Raw genomic sequence first — 18,723 nt, forward strand, 5'->3', positions numbered from 1 at the left:
GGACTGTGACTTTGGACACCTTTCGTTTGCATTATGATTTGTGGTTTTGCATTTTTTCACGTACCTGCTGTTTTTATTTTTTTTTTAAATTTCTATTATTGTTTGTTTATTTTTGATTCATTTTATGTTGCTTTTAATACATATTTTTTTCTTCAAAGTTCAATGTGTAGTATCTCATTGGTTTCATGCATATCATGATATGGGTTTTGACATTCACTGACACCCATTGGGTGTATGTGAGGGACATGTGTTCATTTGCAAGCTTGCAATTGTGGTTTGATCATGTTTTTGCCATTTCTAAGTGGGTGGATGCAATACTCGGGTGGGTGTTTGGCATTTGGAGGCTGACCATAAGGGCCAGGGATCTAGATTGTGGGGGCCTGGTGGAGGCTGCCCCTGCACTGCTGGGGGGTGGGGGTGGTGGTAGACATGAGTGGGGGCGTGGTGGAGGCTGCCCCTTCACTGCTGGGGGGTGGGGGTGCAGGGAGACATGAGTGGGGGCCTGGTGGAGGCTGCCCCTGGTGGCTGGGGGTGGGGGGTGGGGGTGATAGGGGACATGAGTGGGGGCCTGGTGGAGGCTGCCCCTGGGGGTGGGGGTGATGGGGGACATGAGTGGGGGCCTGGTGGAGGCTGCCCCTGGTGGCTGGGGGGTGGTGGTAGACATGGGTGGGGGCCTGGTGGAGGCTTCCCCTGGTGGCTGGGGGTGATAGGGGACATGAGTGGGGGCCTGGTGGAGGCTGCCCCTGGTGGCTGGGGGTGCAGGCGGACATGAGTGTGGGCCTGGTGGAGGCTGCCCCCGCACTGCTGGGGGTGGGGGTGGTGGTAGACATGAGTGGGGGCCTGGCGGAGGCTGCCCCTGCACTGCTGGGGGGTGGGGGTGGTGGTAGACATGAGTGGGGGCCTGGTGGAGGCTGCCCCTGGTGGCTGGGGGAGGGGGGGAAACATGGGTGGGGGCCTGGTGGAGGCTACCCCCTGCACTGCTGGGGGGTGGGGGTGGTGGGAGACATGGGTGGGGGCCTGGTGGAGGCTGCCCCTGCACTGCTGGGGGGTGGGGGTGGTGGTAGACATGGGTGGGGGCCTGGTGGAGGCTGCCCCTGCACTGCTGGGGGGTGGGGGTGGTGGTAGACATGGGTGGGGGCCTGGTGGAGGCTGCCCCTGCACTGCTGGGGGGTGGGGGTGGTGGTAGACATGGGTGGGGGCCTTGTGGAGGCTGCCCCTGCACTGCTGGGGGGTGGGGGTGGTGGTAGACATGGGTGGGGGCCTGGTGGAGGCTGCCCCTGCACTGCTGGGGGGTGGGGGTGGTGGTAGACATGGGTGGGGGCATTGTGGAGGCTGCCCCTGCACTGCTGGGTGGTGGGGGTGGTGGGAGACATGAGTGGGGGCCTGGTGGAGGCTGGTGGAGGCTGCCCTGCACTGCTGTGGGGTGGGGGTGGTGGTAGACATGGGTGGGGGCCTGGTGGAGGCTGCCCCTGGTGGCTGGGGGGTAGGGGTGGCGGGAGGCATGAGTGGGGGCCTGGTGGAGGCTGCCCCTGCACTGCTGGGGGGTGGGGGTGGTGGTAGACATGGGTGGGGGCCTGGTGGAGGCTGCCCCTGCACTGCTGGGGGGTGGGGTGGTGGTAGACATGGGTGGGGGCCTGGTGGAGGCTGCCCCTGCACTGCTGGGGGTGGGGGTGGTGGTAGACATGGGTGGGGGCCTGGTGGAGGCTGCCCCTGCACTGCTGGGGGGTGGGGGTGGTGGTAGACATGGGTGGGGGCCTTGTGGAGGCTGCCCCTGCACTGCTGGGGGGTGGGGGTGGTGGTAGACATGGGTGGGGGCCTGGTGGAGGCTGCCCCTGCACTGCTGGGGGGTGGGGGTGGTGGTAGACATGGGTGGGGGCCTTGTGGAGGCTGCCCCTGCACTGCTGGGTGGTGGGGGTGGTGGGAGACATGAGTGGGGGCCTGGTGGAGGCTGGTGGAGGCTGCCCCTGCACTGCTGTGGGGTGGGGTGGTGGTAGACATGGGTGGGGGCCTGGTGGAGGCTGCCCCTGGTGGCTGGGGGGTAGGGGTGGCGAGAGGCATGAGTGGGGGCCTGGTGGAGGCTGCCCCTGCACTGCTGGGGGGTGGGGGTGATAGGGGACATGAGTGGGGGCCTGGTGGAGGCTGCCCCTGGTGGCTGGGGGTGATAGGGGACATGAGTGGGGGCCTGGTGGAGGCTGCCCCTGGTGGCTGGGGGAGGGGGGGAAACATGGGTGGGGGCCTGGTGGAGGCTGCCCCTGCACTGCTGGGGGGTGGGGGTGGTGGGAGACATGGGTGGGGGCCTGGTGGAGGCTGCCCCTGCACTGCTGGGGGGTGGGGGTGGTGGTAGACATGGGTGGGGGCCTGGTGGAGGCTGCCCCTGCACTGCTGGGGGGTGGGGGTGGTGGTAGACATGGGTGGGGGCCTTGTGGAGGCTGCCCCTGCACCGCTGGGGGTGGGTGGTGGTAGACATGGGTGGGGGCCTGGTGGAGGCTGCCCCTGCACTGCTGGGGGGTGGGGGTGGTGGTAGACATGGGTGGGGGCCTTGTGGAGGCTGCCCCTGCACTGCTGGGGGGTGGGGGTGGTGGTAGACATGAGTGGGGGCGTGGTGGAGGCTGCCCCTTCACTGCTGGGGGGTGGGGGTGCAGGGAGACATGAGTGGGGGCCTGGTGGAGGCTGCCCCTGGTGGCTGGGGGTGGGGGGTGGGGGTGATAGGGGACATGAGTGGGGGCCTGGTGGAGGCTGCCCCTGGGGGTGGGGGTGATGGGGGACATGAGTGGGGGCCTGGTGGAGGCTGCCCCTGGTGGCTGGGGGGTGGTGGTAGACATGGGTGGGGGCCTGGTGGAGGCTTCCCCTGGTGGCTGGGGGTGATAGGGGACATGAGTGGGGGCCTGGTGGAGGCTGCCCCTGGTGGCTGGGGGTGCAGGCGGACATGAGTGTGGGCCTGGTGGAGGCTGCCCCCGCACTGCTGGGGGTGGGGGTGGTGGTAGACATGAGTGGGGGCCTGGCGGAGGCTGCCCCTGCACTGCTGGGGGGTGGGGGTGGTGGTAGACATGAGTGGGGGCCTGGTGGAGGCTGCCCCTGGTGGCTGGGGGAGGGGGGGAAACATGGGTGGGGGCCTGGTGGAGGCTACCCCTGCACTGCTGGGGGGTGGGGGTGGTGGGAGACATGGGTGGGGGCCTGGTGGAGGCTGCCCCTGCACTGCTGGGGGGTGGGGGTGGTGGTAGACATGGGTGGGGGCCTGGTGGAGGCTGCCCCTGCACTGCTGGGGGGTGGGGGTGGTGGTAGACATGGGTGGGGGCCTGGTGGAGGCTGCCCCTGCACTGCTGGGGGGTGGGGGGTGGTGGTAGACATGGGTGGGGGCCTTGTGGAGGCTGCCCCTGCACTGCTGGGGGGTGGGGGTGGTGGTAGACATGGGTGGGGGCCTGGTGGAGGCTGCCCCTGCACTGCTGGGGGGTGGGGGTGGTGGTAGACATGGGTGGGGGCATTGTGGAGGCTGCCCCTGCACTGCTGGGTGGTGGGGGTGGTGGGAGACATGAGTGGGGGCCTGGTGGAGGCTGGTGGAGGCTGCCCCTGCACTGCTGTGGGGTGGGGGTGGTGGTAGACATGGGTGGGGGCCTGGTGGAGGCTGCCCCTGGTGGCTGGGGGGTAGGGGTGGCGGGAGGCATGAGTGGGGGCCTGGTGGAGGCTGCCCCTGCACTGCTGGGGGGTGGGGGTGGTGGTAGACATGGGTGGGGGCCTGGTGGAGGCTGCCCCTGCACTGCTGGGGGGTGGGGTGGTGGTAGACATGGGTGGGGGCCTGGTGGAGGCTGCCCCTGCACTGCTGGGGGGTGGGGGTGGTGGTAGACATGGGTGGGGGCCTGGTGGAGGCTGCCCCTGCACTGCTGGGGGGTGGGGGTGGTGGTAGACATGGGTGGGGGCCTTGTGGAGGCTGCCCCTGCACTGCTGGGGGTGGGGGTGGTGGTAGACATGGGTGGGGGCCTTGTGGAGGCTGCCCCTGCACTGCTGGGTGGTGGGGGTGGTGGGAGACAGTGGGGGCCTGAGTGGGGGCCTGGTGGAGGCTGGTGGAGGCTGCCCCTGCACTGCTGTGGGGTGGGGGTGGTGGTAGACATGGGTGGGGGCCTGGTGGAGGCTGCCCCTGGTGGCTGGGGGGTAGGGGTGGCGAGAGGCATGAGTGGGGGCCTGGTGGAGGCTGCCCCTGCACTGCTGGGGGGTGGGGGTGATAGGGGACATGAGTGGGGGCCTGGTGGAGGCTGCCCCTGGTGGCTGGGGGTGATAGGGGACATGAGTGGGGGCCTGGTGGAGGCTGCCCCTGGTGGCTGGGGGAGGGGGGGAAACATGGGTGGGGGCCTGGTGGAGGCTGCCCCTGCACTGCTGGGGGGTGGGGGTGGTGGGAGACATGGGTGGGGGCCTGGTGGAGGCTGCCCCTGCACTGCTGGGGGGTGGGGTGGTGGTAGACATGGGTGGGGGCCTGGTGGAGGCTGCCCCTGCACTGCTGGGGGGTGGGGGTGGTGGTAGACATGGGTGGGGGCCTTGTGGAGGCTGCCCCTGCACTGCTGGGGGGTGGGGGTGGTGGTAGACATGGGTGGGGGCCTGGTGGAGGCTGCCCCTGCACTGCTGGGGGGTGGGGGTGGTGGTAGACATGGGTGGGGGCCTGGTGGAGGCTACCCCTGCACTGCTGGGGGGTGGGGGTGGTGGGAGACATGGGTGGGGGCCTGGTGGAGGCTGCCCCTGCACTGCTGGGGGGTGGGGGTGGTGGTAGACATGGGTGGGGGCCTTGTGGAGGCTGCCCCTGCACTGCTGGGGGGTGGGGGTGGTGGTAGACATGGGTGGGGGCCTGGTGGAGGCTGCCCCTGCACTGCTGGGGGGTGGGGGTGGTGGTAGACATGGGTGGGGGCATTGTGGAGGCTGCCCCTGCACTGCTGGGTGGTGGGGGTGGTGGGAGACATGGGTGGGGCCTGGTGGAGGCTGCCCCTGGTGGCTGGGGGGTAGGGGTGGCGGGAGGCATGAGTGGGGGCCTGGTGGAGGCTGCCCCTGCACTGCTGGGGGGTGGGGGTGGTGGTAGACATGGGTGGGGGCCTGGTGGAGGCTGCCCCTGCACTGCTGGGGGGTGGGGTGGTGGTAGACATGGGTGGGGGCCTGGTGGAGGCTGCCCCTGCACTGCTGGGGGGTGGGGGTGGTGGTAGACATGGGTGGGGGCCTGGTGGAGGCTGCCCCTGCACTGCTGGGGGGTGGGGGTGGTGGTGGTGGTAGACATGGGTGGGGGCCTTGTGGAGGCTGCCCCTGCACTGCTGGGGGGTGGGGGTGGTGGTAGACATGGGTGGGGGCCTGGTGGAGGCTGCCCCTGCACTGCTGGGGGGTGGGGGTGGTGGTAGACATGGGTGGGGGCCTTGTGGAGGCTGCCCCTGCACTGCTGGGTGGTGGGGGTGGTGGGAGACATGAGTGGGGGCCTGGTGGAGGCTGGTGGAGGCTGCCCCTGCACTGCTGTGGGGTGGGGTGGTGGTAGACATGGGTGGGGGCCTGGTGGAGGCTGCCCCTGGTGGCTGGGGGGTAGGGGTGGCGAGAGGCATGAGTGGGGGCCTGGTGGAGGCTGCCCCTGCACTGCTGGGGGTGGGGGTGATAGGGGACATGAGTGGGGGCCTGGTGGAGGCTGCCCCTGGTGGCTGGGGGTGATAGGGGACATGAGTGGGGGCCTGGTGGAGGCTGCCCCTGGTGGCTGGGGGAGGGGGGGAAACATGGGTGGGGGCCTGGTGGAGGCTGCCCCTGCACTGCTGGGGGGTGGGGGTGGTGGGAGACATGGGTGGGGGCCTGGTGGAGGCTGCCCCTGCACTGCTGGGGGGTGGGGGTGGTGGTAGACATGGGTGGGGGCCTGGTGGAGGCTGCCCCTGCACTGCTGGGGGGTGGGGGTGGTGGTAGACATGGGTGGGGGCCTTGTGGAGGCTGCCCCTGCACTGCTGGGGGGTGGGGGTGGTGGTAGACATGGGTGGGGGCCTGGTGGAGGCTGCCCCTGCACTGCTGGGGGGTGGGGGTGGTGGTAGACATGGGTGGGGGCCTTGTGGAGGCTGCCCCTGCACTGCTGGGGGGTGGGGGTGGTGGTAGACATGAGTGGGGGCGTGGTGGAGGCTGCCCCTTCACTGCTGGGGGGTGGGGGTGCAGGGAGACATGAGTGGGGGCCTGGTGGAGGCTGCCCCTGGTGGCTGGGGGTGGGGGGTGGGGGTGATAGGGGACATGAGTGGGGGCCTGGTGGAGGCTGCCCCTGGGGGTGGGGGTGATGGGGGACATGAGTGGGGGCCTGGTGGAGGCTGCCCCTGGTGGCTGGGGGGTGGTGGTAGACATGGGTGGGGGCCTGGTGGAGGCTTCCCTGGTGGCTGGGGGTGATAGGGGACATGAGTGGGGGCCTGGTGGAGGCTGCCCCTGGTGGCTGGGGGTGCAGGCGGACATGAGTGTGGGCCTGGTGGAGGCTGCCCCCGCACTGCTGGGGGTGGGGGTGGTGGTAGACATGAGTGGGGGCCTGGCGGAGGCTGCCCCTGCACTGCTGGGGGGTGGGGGTGGTGGTAGACATGAGTGGGGGCCTGGTGGAGGCTGCCCCTGGTGGCTGGGGGAGGGGGGGAAACATGGGTGGGGGCCTGGTGGAGGCTACCCCTGCACTGCTGGGGGGTGGGGGTGGTGGGAGACATGGGTGGGGGCCTGGTGGAGGCTGCCCCTGCACTGCTGGGGGGTGGGGGTGGTGGTAGACATGGGTGGGGGCCTGGTGGAGGCTGCCCCTGCACTGCTGGGGGGTGGGGGTGGTGGTAGACATGGGTGGGGGCCTGGTGGAGGCTGCCCCTGCACTGCTGGGGGGTGGGGGTGGTGGTAGACATGGGTGGGGGCCTTGTGGAGGCTGCCCCTGCACTGCTGGGGGGTGGGGGTGGTGGTAGACATGGGTGGGGGCCTGGTGGAGGCTGCCCCTGCACTGCTGGGGGGTGGGGTGGTGGTAGACATGGGTGGGGGCATTGTGGAGGCTGCCCCTGCACTGCTGGGTGGTGGGGGTGGTGGGAGACATGAGTGGGGGCCTGGTGGAGGCTGGTGGAGGCTGCCCCTGCACTGCTGTGGGGTGGGGGTGGTGGTAGACATGGGTGGGGGCCTGGTGGAGGCTGCCCCTGGTGGCTGGGGGGTAGGGGTGGCGGGAGGCATGAGTGGGGGCCTGGTGGAGGCTGCCCCTGCACTGCTGGGGGGTGGGGGTGGTGGTAGACATGGGTGGGGGCCTGGTGGAGGCTGCCCCTGCACTGCTGGGGGGGTGGGGTGGTGGTAGACATGGGTGGGGGCCTGGTGGAGGCTGCCCCTGCACTGCTGGGGGGTGGGGGTGGTGGTAGACATGGGTGGGGGCCTGGTGGAGGCTGCCCCTGCACTGCTGGGGGGTGGGGGTGGTGGTAGACATGGGTGGGGGCCTTGTGGAGGCTGCCCCTGCACTGCTGGGGGGTGGGGGTGGTGGTAGACATGGGTGGGGGCCTTGTGGAGGCTGCCCCTGCACTGCTGGGTGGTGGGGGTGGTGGGAGACATGAGTGGGGGCCTGGTGGAGGCTGCCCCTGCACTGCTGTGGGGTGGGGGTGGTGGTAGACATGGGTGGGGGCCTGGTGGAGGCTGCCCCTGGTGGCTGGGGGGTAGGGGTGGCGAGAGGCATGAGTGGGGGCCTGGTGGAGGCTGCCCCTGCACTGCTGGGGGGTGGGGGTGATAGGGGACATGAGTGGGGGCCTGGTGGAGGCTGCCCCTGGTGGCTGGGGGTGATAGGGGACATGAGTGGGGGCCTGGTGGAGGCTGCCCCTGGTGGCTGGGGGAGGGGGGGAAACATGGGTGGGGGCCTGGTGGAGGCTGCCCCTGCACTGCTGGGGGGTGGGGGTGGTGGGAGACATGGGTGGGGGCCTGGTGGAGGCTGCCCCTGCACTGCTGGGGGGTGGGGGTGGTGGTAGACATGGGTGGGGGCCTGGTGGAGGCTGCCCCTGCACTGCTGGGGGGTGGGGGTGGTGGTAGACATGGGTGGGGGCCTTGTGGAGGCTGCCCCTGCACTGCTGGGGGGTGGGGGTGGTGGTAGACATGGGTGGGGGCCTGGTGGAGGCTGCCCCTGCACTGCTGGGGGGTGGGGGTGGTGGTAGACATGGGTGGGGCCTTGTGGAGGCTGCCCCTGCACTGCTGGGTGGTGGGGGTGGTGGGAGACATGAGTGGGGGCCTGGTGGAGGCTGGTGGAGGCTGCCCCTGCACTGCTGTGGGGTGGGGGTGGTGGTAGACATGGGTGGGGGCCTGGTGGAGGCTGCCCCTGGTGGCTGGGGGGTAGGGGTGGCGGGAGGCATGAGTGGGGGCCTGGTGGAGGCTGCCCCTGCACTGCTGGGGGGTGGGGGTGATAGGGGACATGAGTGGGGGCCTGGTGGAGGCTGCCCCTGGTGGCTGGGGGTGATAGGGGACATGAGTGGGGGCCTGGTGGAGGCTGCCCCTGGTGGCTGGGGGAGGGGGGGAAACATGGGTGGGGGCCTGGTGGAGGCTGCCCCTGCACTGCTGGGGGGTGGGGGTAGTGGGAGACATGAGTGGGGGCCTGGTGGAGGCTGCCCCTGCACTGCTGGGGGGTGAGGGTGGTGGTAGACATGGGTGGGGGCCTGGTGGAGGCTGCCCCTGGTGGCTGGGGGGTGGGGGTGGGGTTGGAGGGAGACATGGGTGGGGCCTGGTGGAGGCTGCCCCTGGTGGCTGGGGGTGATAGGGGACATGAGTGGGGGCCTGGTGGAGGCTGCCCCTGGTGGCTGGGAGTGCAGGGGGACATGCGTTGGTGGGCAGTAGTGCAAGGTGACATGTGGGTTGGCTGGGGGGCATGGCCATGGTGGATGGGGTGCCTGCAGGACATGTGCAGGGTAGGCCCCTGTGGTGTGGGCCACCTGCAGGGGCCGTGGAGGGTGTAGAGGGAACACTTGGGAGGACCCACACATGCAATTCACGTGTGGTGCTCCCCGCGCACCCCTGTAATACACGTACCCTGATGGAATCGCGTGTGATACTTCCCGCGCACCCTGAAATACACGTACCCTGCTGATTTTGCGTGTGATACTTCCCGCGCACCCCTGAAATACACGTACCCTGCTGGAATTGCGTGTGATACTTCCCACGCACCCCTGTAATACACGTACCCTGATGGAATTGCGTGTGATACTTCCCACGCACCCCTGAAATACACGTACCCATCCATGAATACGCTGTGCGCGGAAATCGATTTTAGCGCACGCGGCTGGCGCAGACATTCGCACGGGCACGCTGTGCGCCAGTCGCGTGCGCCACTTTTGTGCGAATTTCTATGAATTACCCTGTTAGTGGGTGGTCAGTCAAGGACAGACTGCTTTACAAACAGATGTTGAAGCAGTGAAAGTACAGAATCTGATTCACACAGACTCCTACAGTGAAAATGGTCAATCCATCAATGAGGACAGGAACAAATCACAAGGCTCTTCAGGAGCCTTTAAAAACTAAGCTGTTCAAGCAAGCTGTCTTCCAGCGAGTGGCATAACAGAGTCTGCTGCTGCAGTGCAGTCCACAGAGCACGCCAATCATGTGTTAGATTCTAGCTGGTGACCCATGTCAGAACCTCCAACTAACAAAATCATTGCACCAAACCTTGGTTGATCCAGACCAAAACAACGAAGGAAGTGTCACTATACTGTAATATTTACTATTTAAGTTTTGTTAAAAGCCTTACATTCCAAGCTCTCACTGTGGGATTGTCCCACTAAACGTGGGCTACAGTGCTACCAAAGTATTCTTGATACATATCTGGGGTGCCAACACAAGTATTTGAAAGTCCCATTCACGCCGCATCGCAACACCAATGCTGCACTGTATGGAGGCCCCAGCTCTGGCAGGTTTACTTTTCTCTATAAGTAGGTAGGGAACTAATAGCTAATGAAATACATACTCAACAGAATATGAACAGTAACCAGAATCAAAAGTGAATAAAGGAAACAAACTAGAGCCGGTTTTTCTATGAGATATGTAGAGTGCTGTGTAGAAGAGGCATGCTTGATACGAACATCCTGGGTCTAGTACTAGGTATGACTGCAGGATCTGTATGGTATCGAGACTGTGGGGTAAAGTTTGGGAAATGATCATTTTATGTGCTCCCCTTGCATGAGTTGAGACAGAGCTGAAAAATGCCAAGTTTAAACAACTGTTGCTTGCTTGTGCGAGACCAGACTTTAGATTGTACTGCACATGCCTTTGCAATGAAGGCTCCTCGACAAGCGTGTAGGAATGCTCACCTTCACATTTCTCGCTTCTTACACGGTTCCCTTTTGGGATATGTAATCTTATTTTGGGCTCCCGCTTTTTTAGTGAAAGGTGCATTAATATATGGAAGCCATCATATTTCAAGCGTTCTCGTCTAAGAGCGCGTGGAAATCTTTAAAGGAGTATATTCACCTTGACTAAATGGACTATGATATGCTGTCCTGCCTGATAACATTAACTAACATGAAAGAGCAAAGCTGGTAGCTTGTATAATGAAGCTTTCTTCTCTGCCAGCAACATTGTTCCAGTAGGATTCCTTGACCCATTGGGCCCACCCCTTCTATTGAAACACGTGTTCCTTTGGGTATAAGAGAACACTGCACAGTGGGAGGGGGGAATGCACTTGCACTGAAGTCTTGTGGTGCCATTGGATCGGTTTTGTTATGGCGTTTTACTAATAATTGAACCTCTCGCTTGGGTCTCAATAAATGTTTCCACCACAAGTTTGGTGCCTTAAGACGTTGGATTCCCGCTACTTTGCGTCCAGTTCCAAGGGCCGCTGGGTGCACTTCCCTGCGCACTTCCCGGTGATCACCATGGGCCCAGACGAGACTAGAGCGGGAGAGCTGGCCGAAGCGCCCAGGGACTCGAGAACAGATGATATTTTATTTATATTGCGCTCGTACACAAGTGTTTCAGAGTGCGACAAGGCAAGGAAGGGGAACAGGGGAGAACAAAACAACGATCTTAGTAGCCCCAGTGACATTGAGAACGCACAAGTGCATTGCAAAGGGGGACGTGCATGGAAGGGGGGGGAGGGAGTAGTGGAAAGTGCAGAGCAGAAGAGAATCAGATAAGAATAAATAAATTTAAATAAATAATAAGGCAATAAACGGTGGTAGTGCAGCCATCAAGTGGCAAGGGCTAGGTTTAGCCGACAGGGTATGTCTAGTGCAGAAGAAAAGAAAGGGGGTGGGGCACTGTATGGGTACAGATACAGACCCCAGTGCAAGGGGCAGCCCGGAGGCAGTGCAGGGCGGTGGCAGGATGAGTAAGTACCTGGCCCCATAGAACAGAGGGTGGCCAGGTGCACAGTGGCGAGAGAAAAAAAAAATCAGCAGAGGAGAAGGAGGGCATAGGCAGAAGCAAAGAGGAAGGTCTTGAGGTGTTTCTGGAACCGCAGATGGTTCTCCCCTAGTTTCAGAGTGGCAGAGAGGCTGCTCCAAAGGGAGGCCCCAGCCGAAGACCGAGATCTATCCCCAGCTATTGGTATGTCTTGTATTGTAATTGGTTATTTATAACGCGCTTAATACCTACAGGCTTATAATCATGACCCGGGGATCAAACCTGTGTTGCTTCACGTCGTCTTTCATCCAAGGCGAGGGCGTTGCCCCTGAGCTATCCTCCCAAGACTTGCAGTCTGAAACAGGTTGGGGTAAACGTTTGTCTTTGAAAACTGAAACCTGAAGTCTGAAATCTGTTGTGATTATCCGAGAATACAGGAGGGAATAGTACGGTGGGAAACCTAAGGGTATTATCACTCCTAGAATCCTCTGCACAAGTGGCCAGGGAAAGGCCATTGCTATTGGATCCCGACCCTGGGGTTGGAGAAGCGAGGGAGGAACACCTGGGTGGTGGGTCCTTGGGGACTGGGGTGCTCTTGGGCGAAACATGGTATCCCTCTTTCCCTACTAACGACCAGCCCAACCCTTCCCCAACCTTTATGGGCTATTGTAAGCCAGTTCTCATCATTTCCCCACCATTGACACTTGATATTACTGGGACGAAGAAGATGCAACTAATAGCAACGAAGACTATGCTCTTTTACCACTCTAGTAATGGGAAGAGGAAGATGCCGGTTAGGAGTAGTGAAAGGCAGGCATGTCCCTTTAATGAGAGTCAGGCAAGAAAGATTGATCATCCACACCTGTCGCTTGTTAAAAGGCTGCAGGTGTATCAATGCAGCCCAACCCAGTGGCAAAGGGAGACGACAGGGTAAATGGCGGGAGAAGACCCAGGAGGCCGGTGCATGCAGCAGAGGACTGTTCAGCATGGAGTGGGAGGGATGACTCCCTGGAGCAGACCAAGAAGGGTGAAGGGAGCCATGCTGGAAGGCTGCCCCGTTCCTTTCTATTTGAAGTGCTTGTTGCCCTGTGTTGGAAGACGACCCCAGGAGCGTCTGAAGGGCAGAAGCTGGAGCCACGGCACTAAAGGAAGAAGGCTGTGTTATATGTGCTCCAGCACAAACATCTTGAGCGACCAGCTTAAGAATCCCAGTGCGCGTGTGTGAACTTAAGTACTTTATGAAATATATTGTATCATAGTGGTCACGTGCAGCAAAAAGTATGTTTTCGAAGGTTGCCAAACAATGAAAAACTTTAAGTGAAACAAACACTTATGCTTGTATTCAAGGATGGGGAATACTTTGTATCAGAGTACAGAGTTGTCACGTGTGGCAAGGCACACGTTCTCGAAAGTCTCTGAATACTGAAGTATCCAATTAAAGCAAAACGAGCAAATTATATTTGTCTACAGTTAAATAAAACAGAATATCTTGCATTGGAACATTCGTGTGCGATGAGAAACATGTTTTTGAAGGTCTATGAATATTGAATTATACATTTAAAGTGAAACTAACATTTATTGAAACCCAAGCGAGAGTTTCAATTATTGGACACCAAATTGAATTAAGACTTTGTTGCTAAACAGTACCAAAGCTTTAAAACCAAATTAAGACTTTGTTGCTAAACAGAACTAAAGCTTTAAAACCAAGTAAGACTTTGTTGCTAAAAAGAACCAAATCTTTGAAGCCAGAAGGTGACCAGGACAGCCAGACAAAGGATACTGCAGCCTGATACACAGAGAATTTCAACCTGTGGAAAAACTACAAAATCATTTAAACTGTGCAATTGAAAACAACATTAACCAACTGTGGAAGATAAAGACATTTTGTGTTTCTTTTGCAATTGTGGTTTGGAACTTGGGGAAGGGAACCCTGTGTCCTGATTGGAAGCCCTTCATTTCAAGACCATGTTGTGCAATTTGGAACTTGCAGAAGGAAACCCAGAGACCTGAAGAGACGTCTATGCATTGGGGAAGGGAGCTGAAAAGAAGCTGCAAGCTGGAAGAAGCTCAGGAATGTGTGCTGAACACTGTTTTTCCTTTGATTGCTGACATCCCTACACGTTGTATAGTTATAGCTGTGAGGGCAAGCAGACACAGACAGTTGTACTCTTTGACTCAGACTCTCCTTAGTTTTATTTCGTTAGGGAAATTCCACCTGAGCATAGGACAAGTTAGGCTCTTTTCCATCCTGACATTTAAGTTAATAAAAATTGATTGTTTGAATAGGGAATCTGTTGTCTGTGTCCATCTTCATGATACCTTCACAGTACCCTGCCGATAGAACCGTTCATCTGAATAAGGGAAAACTAAAGTCACTAGCTCTGACAATGGACAATTGTCCAAAATGCATTGGCTGATGCTTCTGCCACTTTATGTTTTGAATGAGCACAGGATACAACATTAAAAGACATCTTCATGAAGACCTATGGATTGAATTTTGAATGTTTTTGTTGATTGAATATCATTACATAGAATTTGAATGCTGTAGTATTTACTACAAACTGGCGTCACCGGATCTGGTGACTGGAGTCATCAGAATAATTTTGTCTCAACTCCTTCAGCCCATAACTAGGACATACAAACTCCTCTTAGCCCCCAACCCCGCCTCCTCAGCCTACCTTTATACCGTTCCCAAAGCCAACTTTTCCCACTATATTAAATTGTCTTGTTCATCCTGAAAAGTATGGATCTATAGATCTCAGTGTAGGACATGATATTTCCTAGTCTTAATAGTAAGTGTACTGTAAAAAGATGAGCACCGCTCAGACACTGTTTGCCACCTGGTGAGCGCCATTGGACAAGAGGAAATAAATGCATGCAGCACCAGATGTTAACTAAATACATCATGCAGAGTACATCATTATCAATTTTATATTGATTTACATAATTTCTGAAACGCGATGGTACCAGGGCACTGTTCAAATTGGCAAAACAATCAAATATATCAACATCAATATCATCAACACGATTACATAACTATAAGCATTTCAAGAAACTAAGCAAACACTACAATATATTATATCAAGGATAACAAATTTAGGAAGTATGCTTTTAAAGGGCTTAAAGAACAGAAATTGTATACCACATGTTATTTTCCTCAAGTCTTAAATGGAACAACTCTAAAGAAACCAAGGGGCAGCCATTTTACTACTTAATTTGGAAATACTGTGTTACTTTAGATATGAATTTAAAAAATAAAACAAGTGTTGGGTACTTCATTGTCCTATGCTGTGTGTAGACAAACCATATAAACGGACATATGTGAACAACTAAACTTGGAATGCAAAACAGATTAGTGAAGAAGTGGTTTGGCCATTCCTACCATGAAAAGGGATGAATCTTATTTATCAACTCTGAACAAATTCCCCCTTCCCCCAATTCACACCAAGAGCTCCAGTCCTCCAACACCAATGCATGTTCAACAGCAGCTCAGAGCAACTAGAAGAATGCACCTCAATGCTTTACCACTATGAAGCATCACATATGCCCAGATTAGACTTTCCAGATGGATAAGCAGAGGAGCAAGAATACAAAAATACACAAGGCAGTACCAATAATTATCAGAGACTAAAAGGAAATGAAACATGGTCACTGTTGGCATTGTGTATTTTTACAATGGAGGTGGCCTGCCCAGTCATTAGAGATCAGACACTTCAAGAAAACCCATGTTCCTCCCCATATCCAAATAAGGGAGTAATATTGCCTCAAACAGAACATTCTAATTAATTAGTGGTCAACTACTGAATGGATAATTATTAATGTAGTATAGGAACATGCATTAGTAACATAGGTGTACCAAACAATCCTCCAAGTATCCTCAGCCAGTGCATATAATAGTGTTCACTTACTTGCAATGAAGGGCGGTTCCAAGGAGCAAATCCAGATGTAAGAGATGAATCCGGGCCATAACTCCTCTTTGTAACCAACTCTGATGCGCTCAAACTGCTTTTACTCCTCCTAGAACCCAAGTCAGGAGGAGTGTTCCATGAATTTATCATAGCACTTGTCCTTCTTAAATACTGATTGTGGGAACGTTTTGTTTCAGCATCTATTAGAGTTTCAAGTCTTGAAGATATATCGTTGAAATCTTTATTTCGCCCTGTTTTTGCATCCAACTCTTCTAAAGGACTTAAGCTATGTCTTACCCTACCAAACCCTTTCTTTGCCTCGACTGAAGCCTCCACATCCACAGCAGAATGACTTTTCCAGCTGATGGTCTCCAAAGCACACTCATCGTTATTAATTTCTGCTGAATCTTGAGAGCTCAAAGTTCTAAAGTTTCTCGAGATGATCTGGTCTGGATCATTTTGTAACACTACATTATTTTGTGGTTTTACAGTCTCAGGTGATGTCATGGCTATATCACTCTTCTTAATGGATATGTCAAAAGAAGTTCCAAAGCTGTTTGAAACCAACAGTAGATCATTTGGAGTTGGAGTTATTACAATGTTACTTGTAGACGTGAGCCTTTCTTTTGTTGTTCCACTTGTGCTACCTCTTGTAGTGACTGGCTCAGATGGGTAAATTGTTATGCTGCTTGTCATTTTGCTTGCCATGGGTTTAGGAGATTTACGTCTTTCAGCATATGATTCTGTTCCAGAGCCACCCATTATTTCTTTTAAATCTTTTTCAACAATTGCAGGTTTAATAATGGCTTTGGACCGCAATGCTTCTCTTGGACTGAAAGATCGCCTTGAATGAATGCTGCTCTGACCAACATCATCTGAACTGCCTATATAATTGGAGTGTGCTCTCGAAGATTGCTTAGATTCTTCTTCCTCATTTTCTTTTTTGTCATTTTCGAGGTAGGATGATCGAGCAGGTATTCTAGGTTTTAAGATTTCTCCAGATACAAATGCGTTTTTGATTTCTACATCCGGTTGAACAGAGGCAGTGGTATTCTCTTGTGCGGCATCTGCAAGGTTTTCAACTGCATGTTCAGAATTAAATCTCCCATTAGTATTTGCAGTCACTTTTGGGGCTACCAGTTCTCTGCTGCTGAACAGTTTCCTTGATTGTAATCGACTATTAGTCAGCTCTTCTTCTTTATCTAGATTTGAGGGGGTGCTATCCTGACTTCTTGAATGATGCAAGTACCTTGAAGTAGACCGAGGTGTTGTGCTTTGCACTGTAGGGTCTACTGGTTCTAGTTCTGCAGAGTCCAACATTTCACAAGGTCTGCTTTGTAAAGACTCTATGGCAGAAGCGGTTGATGCTGTTGCCTCTGCACATAAAGTGGTACTGGTATCTGTCACAGACTTCCTTGACTGTGTGTAAGTCATTAAAGGTACAACAGTTCCATTTACAAGTGTATTACTGTGACCAGAGACCATAACAGTAGGCACATCTGCATCATTACCTTGATTTTTTCGATGTGCTTTGTCACAGGACAGTACTGCAGTTTCTGCTTTGCGTTGTGAAGGATTTTGAGGGTTAGCTGAATAAACATCACCGAAAGTTCTTGATGTTTTTTGCGTTCTATTCTTTGGTCCACTTTCAGGTTTTGAAGACACTTTCCACGACTTAGATGGGTTGTGCTCCTGTGCAGCAGGTGGGTATCTACTAAGTACAGATGGCTGTTCTTTAGACTTTTTTAGATCACTTTGCAGAGAACTCGCATCTTTCACTGTAGAGAGATATGAAGATGTTGCAGTTTTATTTTCTGCTTTACTTAAATCTTCCATCGCTGCATCTATCGGCCCAGAAAAATGTAATGTGGTTGCAGGGCGCCTACTTGGTGCACTAGCATTGGAAGCTAGTCTGCTACTGTGAGCAACACCTTCATAATTTTGGCTAATATCTCTGCTGGGCATCCTCTCGCGTCGTAAAGGTGGTGAATGCTCTCGAGTCTTGTATTTTGCACTAAAATCACTTCTGTATTTAGATCTATCATGAATTCTCCCAGCGCTGGAAATTTCCTCATTTTCAGAGGTACCATTTTCCATATCTTTTAGTTTCTGGGCCTCTATTTTCATTTTTTCAAGTTGTTCAGTTAACACCTTATTTTTACTCTGCTCACTTAAATATCGGTCATGCAGAGTGTTGTTTTTTGCATTCATTTGTTTTAGTTCCTCCTCCACAGATTTTAAATGATTAAGCTGCGTTCTAAGTTTTTCGATTTCTTGATTGAGCTCTTTTACTTTGTTGTCTTCATGGTTTTTATTTTTTTCATTTTCAGGCACACTTATCGTTTCATTATCTGAAATCAGCTTTACATAATCCAAACTACTTTTCCTTTTATTTACCTTGGCTGGAAGTTTAGAAGATATATCATCCTCGATTCGCAAGTCACTTCTTTCCAAGTAACATTTTGTTGATTTTTCTAGAAGATCGGATGTATTCCTGGATTGATTTGATAAATTAATTTTATTATTTTGCTCTAGTGTTTGCTTTAACTCGTCTATCACCTTCTCATTTTGGCGCTCTTTTTCCAAAAATTTTTTCCGTTCATTAACAAACATCAGTGTCAAGGATTTAATCTTTTCCAGCTCAGATACAAAATGCTGCTCTGTTTTATCAATTTTGATTTCAGATGCCTCCATTTCTTTTACCTTAACCCTAAGAAACTCCAAATCTGCAGATAACTTTCTCGACACATTTTTTTCTTCATTAAGGCTAAGACACAACTGTGTGCACTCATTCTTACTTTTGCTGAACGCCTCCTCTAACTTTTCTAGTTCAGTCATTCTCTTTTGAAGGTTTTCAATTTGAGATTTGAGCATTACTGTAGCACATTCTTCCTCTTCTAGTTTTTCTTTCATCAGTCGACAGAGGTCTTCAGCTTTTTTTATTTCTTCATCCTTGCCTTCAATTTTCAGAACTCTCTTCCGTAAAGATTCCACATCCGCAAGCATGCTAGAATTACTACCTTCTGCCTGGATAATTTTGTCTTGAAGATCGAGAACCTCATCTTCTGCTTTCTGGAGGTTTTTTGTTGCTTCTTCCAACTCATCAAGACGCCGCCCAAGACTCTGTAGTTTGAATCGTAAATGGCGACTTGAGGTTTCCTTAAAATCAGCCATTATCCAAAGGAGATGTCTATGACAAACAGTTGTGCCACTTACACTTATGTTCAATATACCACATAAGAATGTGTAGGACTTTTATCCCTTGTCACCTTGTAGTCTTCCAGATGGGTAGCAACTACGGACCATCTTAACCTAAAATAAAAAGAAGTGTAAATGAGAAAACGATACAGTCCCTTTCTGATATTGTTACTGATTAATATAGCAGTACCATGTATTATAGTGACAGGTGCCTACCAGATTGAAAGCCAAAGCCAGCCCTGTCCCAGAAACGGAGTATGGGAAATTGGGATGGCCCAGTCCCTCAAACCTCCAGATTTGCCTTGAATGTTAATGTGGTCAC

General features: G+C 55.4%; 1 protein-coding gene across 4 annotated transcripts in view; it reads right to left on the reverse strand.

Annotated features, from left to right (window-relative positions):
* The window catches only part of LUZP1 (leucine zipper protein 1), a 455,239-nt gene that overhangs the window by 183,292 nt on the left and 253,224 nt on the right, over positions 1 to 18,723 (reverse strand). For all 4 annotated transcript variants that reach the window (XM_069622740.1, XM_069622741.1, XM_069622743.1 and 1 more), the window contains one exon: positions 15,204 to 18,515. In XM_069622740.1, coding sequence (XP_069478841.1) covers positions 15,204 to 18,377 — 3,174 coding nt within the window. In that variant the 5' untranslated portion in view covers positions 18,378 to 18,515. The remainder of the gene's footprint in view (positions 1 to 15,203; positions 18,516 to 18,723) is intronic.

The sequence above is a fragment of the Ambystoma mexicanum genome, chromosome 11 (genome assembly GCF_040938575.1).
Source record: "Ambystoma mexicanum isolate Mex_15411 chromosome 11, UKY_AmexF1_1, whole genome shotgun sequence".
Classification (NCBI taxonomy): Eukaryota; Metazoa; Chordata; class Amphibia; order Caudata; family Ambystomatidae; genus Ambystoma; species Ambystoma mexicanum.